Genomic DNA, 10,415 nt, shown 5'->3' on the forward strand with positions numbered 1-10,415 from the left:
CACAATTGATATTGTATCTCAAATACCAAACATATATTAAGTGATCTCAAATATGCTGCATATATTTCTGATATTTATGTTAATTCTCAAAAGTTTTAACAATTAATATCTATGTTGTCATGGCTTAACAGCTGTAAATAGCACTCCCAGTAGTTGGAGCCTGGACAGTGGAAAAGAAGCCAAAAACATGTCAGAGAGTGGAAAGCTCAAATTTCCTTCTGTGCCACCCCGTCCCACTGGTATGTTTGTATTTCATGAGTCTTCTTTTTTTAATACAACTACAGTAGCTCTACACATATTGTAACTAACCCTGGATCCTGCTTGGATGTGATTTTGGCTTCCTATTACATACCAGAAGAATACCAGATGATTTTAGAATAGGAACAGGAAACCAGCAAGGAGGATTGAGGTAACATAGAAAGGAAAAATTAATTTTGGAGAAAATGCTGCAAGTGGAATAAATATTGAGGAGGACAATTAATGTTTCATGTTGAAACAACAAAGCCAGGGAAATTATATTTCTGAATTCTGGAATAAAGAGATAGCACAGCTTTCGGTGTGGAGCTTTGTCTGTAATGGTCCTTAGTTCTGCATGCCCATGAGCAACCTGATAGTTCGTTGTAATGGTTAAGGAACCAGGCTAGAAATTGGGAGACTGAGGTTTAGTCTTCCCTTAAGCACAAAGCTAGCTAGGAGACTTTGGTCCAGTCACTCTCTCTTAGCCCTAGGAAGCAAGCAATGTCAAGCCACTTCTGGAAAACTTGTCAACAAAACTGAAGGGACTTGCTGAGATCTGCAATCAAACAGTGAATATGGGATAGAAACAATCGCAGCAGTGATTAAGTTGTTGTTGTTAGCTGCAAAGTCATATCTGACCCATCGCAACCCTATGGACAATGTTCCTCTAGGCCACAGGTCGGCAACCTGCGGCTCCGGAGCCGCATGCGGCTCTTTGAGCCGTCTCTTGCGGCTCCCAGCCGCCCGGTGCGCGCGCACCTCTTCCAACGGGCAGTGGTGCGCGCGCACCTCTCCAAATGGAGAGTGGCACCGCCCGTTTGGAGAGGTGCACGCGCACCTCCCCGAATGGGCGGAGGTGCGCGCGCACCTCCCCAAACCTTTGGAGAGGTGCGCACGTACCTCCGCGCGAATGGGCAGCGGTGCCGCTCTTTCAGGAAGCCCGCCGCGGCCCGTCTGTGAAGCTGCCGAAAGCGGCAGCTTAGCAGACGGGCCGCGGCAGCTTCCGCAAAGAGCGGCGCCCCTGCCCATTCCGAGAGGTGCGCGCGCACCTCTCCGAACGACCGGAGTTGCGCGCGCACCTCCCCAAACCTTTGGGGAGGTGCGCGCGTACCTCCGCGCGAACGGGCAGCGGTGCCGCTCTTTCAGGAAGCTGCCGCTTTCGGCAGCTTCCTGAAAGAGCGGCGCCGCTGCCCCTTCGCTTTCGCAGCTTCCTGAAAGGGCGCTGCTGCCCCTTCGCACGGAGGTACGCGCGCACCTCCCCAAAGGTTTGGGGAGGTGCGCGCGCAACTCCGGTCGTTCGGAGAACGGGCAGCGGTGCCGCTCTTTCAGGAAGCTGCCGCTTTCGGCAGCTTCCTGAAAGAGCGGCGCCGCTGACCCTTCGCTTTCGGCAGCTTCCTGAAAGAGCGGCGCTGCTGCCCCTTCGCACGGAGGTACGCGCGCACCTCCCCAAAGGTTTGGGGAGGTGCGCGCGCAACTCCGGTCGTTCGGAGAGGTGCGCGCGCACCTCTCGGAATGGGCAGGGGCGCCGCTCTTTGCGGAAGCTGCCGCGGCCCGTTTGCTAAGCTGCCGCTTTCGGCAGCTTCACAGACGGGCCGCGGCGGGCTTCCTGAAAGAGCGGCACCGCTGCCCATTCGCGCGGAGGTACGCGCGCACCTCCGTTCGTTCGGAGAGGTGCGCGCGCACCTCTCGGAATGGGCAGGGGCGCCGCTCTTTGCGGAAGCTGCCACGACCCGTCTGCAAAGCTGCCGAAAGCGGCAGCTTTGCAGACGGGCCGTCGCCATCGGGCAACCGGGAACCGGTTCCATCTCATTTTTTTAAAAATGGCAGCCGCGTGCGTCCGCGCATGCGCAAAAAACCTTTTTGCGCATGCGCGTGCATGGACACACGCACGCGGCTCCCTCTTTTTTTAATTTGTGATGGAACCGGTTCCCAGTGGCTCTTTTTCTTTTTTAGGTTGCCGACCCCTGCTCTAGGCCTTCCTGTCCTCTACCATCTTCTGGAGTCCATTTAAGCTCACGCCTACTGCTTCAGTGACTCCATCCAGCCACCTCATTCTCTGTCGTCCCCTTTCTCATGATGTGCTCTGCATATAAGTTAAATAGGCAGGGCGAAAGTACACAGCCTTGCCGGACTCCTTTCCCAATTTTGAACCAATCAGTGGTTCTGTGTCCAGTTCTCACTGTTGCTTCTTGGCCCACATATAGGTTTCTCAAGAGATAAATAAGATGGTCTGGTACTCCCATCTCTTTAAGAACTTGCCACAGTTTGTATGAAGCAGAAGTAGATGTTTTTCTGGAACTCCCTAGCTTTCTCCATGATCCAGAGTACGTTGGCAATTTGATCTCTAGTTCCTCTGCTTCTTCGAAATCCTGCCTGTACTTCTGGTATTCTCGATCCACATACTGCTGGAGTCTAGCTTGTAGGATTTTAAGAATAACTTTACTAGCATGAGAAATGAGTGCAATGGTCCGATAGTTTGAACATTCTTTGGCACTGCCTTTCTTTGGAATTGGAATGTAAACTGATCTTTTCCAATCCTGTGGCCACTGTTGAATTTTCCAAATTTGCTGGCAAATTGAGCATAGCACTTTTACTGCATCGTCTTTTAAGATTTTGAATAGCTCAGCTAGAATACTGTCACCTCCACTAGCTTTGTTGTTGCTCAGCTTTTCTAAGGCCCTCTTCACTTCACATTCTAGGATGTCTGGCTTGAGGTCAGTGACCACCTCATTGTGATTATCAGGGACGTTAAGCTCATTCTTGTATTTTGGTCTTTTATCATGCCCATGATTGCATTAAACGTTCCCTTCATCTCTCCAATTTTCTTGAAAAGATCTCTGGTCCTCGCTATTCTATTGTTTTCTTCTATTTCTTTGCACTGTTCATTTAAGAAGGCATTCTTATCTCTTCTAGCTATTTTCTGGAATTCTGCATTCAATTGGGCGGTATCTTTCTTTTTCTCCCTTGCCTTTCACTTCCCTCCTTTTGTCAGCTATTTGCAAAGCTTCCTCAGACAGCCATTTTGCTTTCTTGCATTTCTTTTCCTTTGGGATGGTTTTGGTTGCTACCTGTTGTACAGTGTTGCGAACCTCTGTCTATAGTTCTTCAGGCACTCTGTCTGTCAGATCTAATTCCTTAAATCTATTTGTCACCACTACTGTATATTCAACAGGTATATGATTTAATTCATACTTGGGTGGTCTAGTGCTTTTCCCTACTTTCTTCAGTTTAAGCCACGGGTTGGCAACCCATTGCTCCAGAGCCACATGTGGCTCTTTCAGCCGTCTCCTGCTGCTTTCAGTCCTCCACCATGTGCAGTCCAAAAAAACAACAACCAGTGGGACTAAAAAAGTTCAACCAATCAATTCAAACTTCTCACCAAATTTTTTTTTGCAAAGTTTAAATTGATTGGTTAAACTTTGGTCTGTGAGACCGCCCACAAGCCATTTGTGGGACTGCACACAAACCTCTGTTTCTTCTGACTGCACTTGGCGGCAATGGAAGAAGAGATGGGAAGACTGCAAAGGTGAGTAGGCCCTTTTTCTACCTGCTGCATGCTGAATGTGATCTAAATGTGAGCGGGTCAGAGGGAGGGGCATTTACCGTATTTTGCGGACCATGACGCACTTTCCCCCCCAAAATGTGGGAGGGAAACGAGGGTGTGTCTTATGGTCCGAAGGTGATCCGTATGGCCAGCCCCAACCTCCGCAAGTGGAAAGCAAGGGAGATTACTAAGAGCACGAATCGGCACGTCCTGAGAAATGCCGATCTTGCGCTCCTGCAATCTCCCTTGCTCCGTTTCATCTTCCCTTACTACAAGAGAAAGCAGGCTGAAACAGAGCGAGGGAGATTGCCAGGAACGCGACATTAGCCGATTTGCGTTCCTGGAAATCTCCCTCGCTCCATTTCAGCCTGCTTTCTCTTGTAGCAAGGGAAGCTGAAAGCAAGCGAGGGAGATTGCAGGAGCGCAAGACTGGCCGATTCGCGTTCCTGGCAATCTCCCTCGCTCTGTTTCAGCTTGCTTTCTGCAAGAGAAAGCCGGGCTGCAGGGCGCCTCTGCGGGTACTGCTCTAACGCGGAGAGGGAGAGGCCAGTACCCATTCGGCCCACCAGCCCCAGGAGTTCCCTGCGCAAGTGTGTCACTGGCCGCCAAACCCTGGCTTTCAAGCAGGAGCGGTCCGTTTGGAGAGCTGCTGCCTTCGTCCACGCATTTGAAAGAAACACGGATGAAGGCAGCAGCTCTCCACCCCGTTTGGAGAGCTGCGGCCTTCGTCCCTGCATTTGAAAGAAACACGGATGAAGGCAGCAGCTCTCTGCCCCATTTGGAGAGCTGCTGCCTTCATCTGCATTTGAAAGAAACACGGACGAAGGCAGCAGCTCTCCGCCCCATTTGGAGAGCTGCTGCCTTCGTCCATGCGTTTGAAAGAAACACGGACAAAGGCAGCGTTTCTTTCAAATGCACGGATGAAGGCAGCAGCTCTCCAAACGGGGTGGAGATCTGCTGCCTTCGTCTGTGTTTTTTTCAAACGCAGACGAAGGCAACAGGTCTCCAAATGGGGAGGCAGAAGTTTGGAGAGCTGCGCAGCTCTCCAAACCTCCACCACCCCGTTTGGAGACCTGCTGCCTTCATCAAATGTGGAGGTTTGGAGGCACCAGGGGGAGGCTGGCTGCCAAACCCTGGTTTTCAAGCAGGAGCGGCCTTGCCCTCTTTGCCAGGAGCAGCCACCCACCCCGCTTTTCGCAAGCCCTGAGAGAGAGAGAGAGAGAGAGAGAGAGGGAGAGAAAGAGAGGGAGAGAGAGAAGGAGAAAGAAATAGGGAGGGAGAGAAAGAGGGAGAGAGAGAGAAGGAGAAAGAAAGGGAGAGAAATTGAGGGAGAGAGAGAAAGAGGGAGAAATTGAGGGAAAGAGAAAAAGGGGGAGAGAGAGAAGGAGAAAGAAAGGGAGGAAAATAGAGGGGGAGAGAGAAAGAGGGAGAAATAGAGGGAAAGAGAAATAGAGAGGGAGAGAAAGGGAGAGAGAGGAGAAAGAAAGGGAGGGAAATAGAGAGAGAGAAAGAGGGAGAAATAGAGGGAAAGAGAAAGGGGGATAGAAAGAGGGAGAGAGAGAAAAAGAAAGAAGGGAGGGAAATAGAGAGAGAAAGAGGGAAAAATAGAGGGAAAGAGAAAAAGAGGAAGAGGGAGAGAGAAAAGGAGAAACAAAGGGAGGGAAATAGAGAGAGAGAAAGAGGGAGAAATAGAGGGAAAGAGAAAAATAGAGAGGGAGAGAGGGAGAGAGAGAAGGAGAAAAAAGGGAGGGAAATAGAGGAAGAGAGAGAAAGAGGGAGAAATAGAGGGAAAGAGAAAAAGAGGGAGAGAAAGAGGGAGAGGGAGAGAAAGGGAGAGAGAGAGAGAAATTAAATTGGTAACATGGTTGTTAAGTGAATCTGGTTTCCCCACTAACTTTGCTTGTCAGAAGGTTGCAAAAGGCGATCACATGACCCTGGAACAATGTGACCATCATAAATATGAATCAATTTCCAAGCATCCGAATGTAAATCACACAACCCTGGGGATGCTGCAATGGTCATAAGTGTGAAAAATGGTCATAAGTCACTTTTTACAGTGCTGTCGTAACTTTGAACAGTCACTAAGTGAATTGTTGTAAGTTGAGGACTACCTGTACTTTATCACTTTTTTTCCTTTTTTGGGGTTTGTGTGTCAAGTTTTTGACACCTTGCTGGGTGACTGGTGGTACTCAGACATTGCCTTGTCCTAAAAGTGGTACAATGGATGAAAAGGTTGAAAAGCCCTGTTTTAGTATACCGGTACTATTTGGTTCAGAATGATTTTTTTCTTGTTTTCCTGCTCTAAAAACTGGGTGCGTCTTATGGTCAGGTGCGTCTTATGGTCTGAAAAATACAGTACTCGGCGGCAGGAGAGGTGGCGGTTCCTTATCTATCACTCTGTGATCTAAATGTGAGCGGGTCGGAGTGAGCGGCTGAGGGGGAACAGTCTCGGAGTACCACTTTTAGGATAAAGCAATGTCTGTCATTTTGGGGATTGTATCCCAGTATTGCTTTTCTTACTCTTTTATTGACTATGAAGACTACTCCATTTCTTCTGAGGGATTCTTGCCCGCAGTAGTATACCTGAAGGTCATCTGAATTAAATTCACCCATTCCTGTCCATTTTAGTTCGCTGATACCTAAGATGTCAATGTTCAGTCTTGTCATCTCTTGTTTGACCATGTCCAGCTTTCCTTGATTCATGGATCTTACATTCCAGGTTCCTATGGAGAAAAAAATCTTTACAGCATCGGACTTTCCTTTCACCACCAGATACATCCACAGCTGAGCATCCTTTCAGCTTTGGCCCAGTCACTTCATTCTTTCTGGCGCTACTAGTACTAGCCCTCTGCTCTTCCCCAGTAGCATATTGGACGCCTTCCGACCTGAGGGGCTCATCTTCCAGCGTCATATTGTTTTGCCTTTTGGTACTGTCCATAGGGTTTTCATAGCAAAGATACTGGAGTGGGTTGCCATTTCCTTCTCCAGTGGATCACGTTTTGTCAGAACTCTCTGCTATGACCTTTCCGTCTTGGGTGGCCCTGCACGGCATAGCTCATAGCTTCATTGAATTATGCAAGCTCCTTCACCACGACAAGGCAGTAATCCATGAAGGGGAGTGATTAAGTACAATGAATTTAATTATTTCTCAGATTTTTAGTATCTTTCTTTTCTGCCACATTTAAAAATTGTAGTTTTGTGATAATTCTGGGAAGCAACTTTGAAAGGATTTGGGATCCCTAGATTGTGCAGTTTTATTTGGAAAATAGTTGATCTGGCATTCATTATAAGTATGTTATTGCTTTTGCTATACTTTTGACTTTTGGCTTTGCCTGTCATGGAGAGTAAACTGAGGGAAAGATTGAGAGGAGTGCTTTGGGATGTTATTATTTTGCTGTGAATCTCAGCAATTGGGTGGCAAAGCCAGTGCAATTTAATTATTAATAGGCCTGGTGGTCCAAGCTTCTTTAGAGAAATGAGAAAAAAGACCTTATAATGATTAATTTTCCAATAACACTTTTAAATTTAGTTCTGTTACTAGCTTCTGATTTTCAGCAAAGACATTTTAGTGGTTACGAAATAGAATGTATTTTACATTTTATGATAAGATGGAAATATGCCCCTAATTACTATTTTTCAACCTTCTAAAATATTACAGTACTGAAGTAGTTTCCACAGGTTTCTTTTTTTAACTATGTGGTTAATTCAAACCAATCTGGCCCTAGTTTGATAATTCATATTATTACCTTATACTATTTCTTACTTGAGATTTATATGAGAGAGAAGTAAATGGAATGAACTTATCTTAACTAAGATCCCCCAATAGAGATATTAACTCTACTGGATACTCTCAGTTCATGTTTATTTTCATGTTTATCTACATGGAGGGAAGTCTGTAGTGGGGTGCCCCGGGGCTCTGTTCTGGGCTCTTCAACTTTTTCATTAATGATTCGGATGAGGGGATGAGGGGAGAGATGGGGAACTCATCAAATTTGCAGATGACACCAAGCTGGCAGGAAGATAGGTTTAAGATACAGGAGGATCTGGACAGACTTGAACACTGGGCGCTATCTAACAAAATGACATTCAATGATGAAATTAGTAAGGTTCTACATTTAGGCAAGAAAAACCAAATGTACAGGTATAGTATAGGTGGTACCTTGCTCAATAGTAGCAACTGTGAGAGGGACAATCACTTAGATATAAGCCAGCAGTGTGCTGCAGCTGCCAAAAAAGCCAACACAGTGTTAGGCTGCATTAACAGAGGGATAGAATCAAGATCATGTGAAGTATTAATACCACTTTACAAAGCCTTGGTAAGGCCACACTTGGAATACTGCATCCAGTTTTGGTCACCACAATGTTAAAAAAAATGTTGAGACTCTAGAAAGAATACAGAGAAGAGCAACAAAGATGATTAGAGGACTGGAAGCTAAAACATATAAGGAACGGTTGCTGGAATTAGGTATGTCTAGTTTAATGAAGAGAAGGATGAGGGGGGACATGATAGCAGTGTTCCAATATCTCAGGGGCTGCCACAAAGAAGAGAGAGTCAAGCTATTCTCCAAAGTGTCTGCAGGACAAGAAGCAACGGATGGAAACCAATCAAGGAGAGAAGCAACCTAGAACTAAGGAGAAACTTCCTGACAGTTAGAACAATTAACCAGTGCAACATCCTGCCTCTAGAAGCTGTGAATGCTCCAACACTGGAAGTTTTTAAGAAGAGATTGGACAGCCATTTGTCTGAAATCGTATAGGGTTTCCTGCCTGAGCAGGGGGTTGGACTAGATGACCTCCAAGATCCCTTCCAACAACAATATCATCATCATCATCATTATGATTATGATTATATTTCTATTATTATAAAGTATTTTCAGATTCAGTGCTTCATGTTTATTTTGTCCAGGACACTTTTTCTGGTTATCTATACTGGTTTAATGGGAAGCTATATGTTTTTAATCCTGTTGCAATTTTACACTCTAGATCTTTATCAACATATTATAAGATATGTATTTTATAAATCTCTCTGAGTGTAAAATGCATATGCATTTTTTCCTTCCCCCCCTTCTCTCTCACACACATTTTTCTTCATTTTGGCTAGGTTGTTCATTTCTATCAAGCCATCACAGCCCTCACTTACTCTAAACTATGTTAATTCATGTGAAAATGATTTTCTCTACAGCATCACCAGCTCGACACATAACCTCAGTTTCCCTTTCTTCTGCTGGAAGATCTCCATTGAAGGTACTGTTTTGCCTTCAATACATTTAGAAGCAGAACTACACTGTTTATTTCTCATGATTTACATTAATTGTGGCTCACTTTTCAGCTTCAAAACATAATGTATTTATGCCTTTCCAATTTGTGCTGTGTGATGGGATTAAAGAATTAAGCTTTTTAGTCATTTCTGTTGTGATAAATGAACAGATCATGTAAAGGTCCATAAAAGACAATAGGCTGAATCTTAATCTTGATTTCTCTCACTCTACACTATAATGTAACACAACAGCATATCCAGTGGTGGGATTCTTTCTTTCTTTCTTTCTTTCTTTCTTTCTTTCTTTCTTTCTTTCTTTCTTTCTTTCTTTCTTTCTTTCTTTCTTTCTTTTTTGAAGGCACCAGCAATATTGCGTAGTTAACTTGTCTATTATATTAGCTTTTTGTGGTCTGATATACTAAATAACACAAATATAGATGGGAGGTTGTAATTTAAAAGTAGATACAAACCACAGTAATTCAAGGTTTTATAGTATCAGTGAATGAGCACCATTTAATTTTTGATGTTCAAGCCACAGAACTGTTATGTTATAAGTATTGTTATAACAGGGACAATAACAGGGACCCAGAACTAATGTAAAGGCATGTTCCTCTACTTTTCCCTCTTAGTCCCTTCTTTCTATTTCCAGACTGATTTTTTCTTTTCTAAATGCAGGGTTCTGTTCAATCATTTTCACCGTCTTCTATGGACTACCATTTGTCAGGGCTCATTTCCAACTCTCCAGTCTTGTCTGGAAGTTACAGCAGTGGCATTTCTTCACTTAGTCGATGTAGCACATCTGAAACATCTGGTTTTGAAAGTCACATCAATGAACATCCAGTTCCTCTTTCTAATTGCAACATTTCTGAAGAGCCAATAAGAAAAGAGAGCAAGACTCCTCCGCCTTATAGTGTTTATGAGCGGACTCTGAGGCGTCCTGTCCCACTACCTCACAGCCTTTCCATTCCCATTCCTACAGATCCACCAGCGTTACCCCCAAAACCTTTGTTGGTTAGACCAAGCAATTTGGAGAATAGCAAGAGAATGGAACAGGTCCCTCGACCTAAACCTCTTCCACGAAAAGTCTCTCAGTTATAAATAAAAGTCAAAAAGTCAGTTTTTGAATGTTTAAAATGAAAAACATATCTAATATAGGCACTTTAATATTTGTCACAAATTTTCTTTCTGGTAATTTTTAAAAACTTCTTAACTTTAAGTATTTAATTTTAAGTACTAGCTTAAAAAGCCAGAACCTAGAGGCAATGAGACTGAAAATACTATATTTAGAATAGCATACAGCAAATGTGATTCTGCATTTAAATTTGAACCTGGAGCCTAGCTGTTTAAACAATATCAAAGTATACTTCCCCTTGACAG

General features: G+C 44.8%; 1 protein-coding gene across 1 annotated transcript in view; it reads left to right on the forward strand.

Annotated features, from left to right (window-relative positions):
• Positions 1-10,054, forward strand: part of LOC310642744 (dedicator of cytokinesis protein 4-like) — a gene marked incomplete at its 3' end in the record, with an annotated part of 85,124 nt that extends 75,070 nt beyond the window's left edge. Inside the window, exons 13-15 of the mRNA XM_083366633.1 lie at positions 132-239; positions 8,964-9,025; positions 9,995-10,054. Of these exons, the coding sequence (XP_083222759.1) occupies positions 132-239; positions 8,964-9,025; positions 9,995-10,054 (230 nt within the window). The remainder of the gene's footprint in view (positions 1-131; positions 240-8,963; positions 9,026-9,994) is intronic.
• Between the last annotated feature and the right edge of the window lie 361 nt (positions 10,055-10,415).

The sequence above is a fragment of the Vipera ursinii genome (assembly GCF_947247035.1).
Source record: "Vipera ursinii genome assembly, chromosome: 6".
Classification (NCBI taxonomy): domain Eukaryota; kingdom Metazoa; phylum Chordata; class Lepidosauria; order Squamata; family Viperidae; genus Vipera; species Vipera ursinii.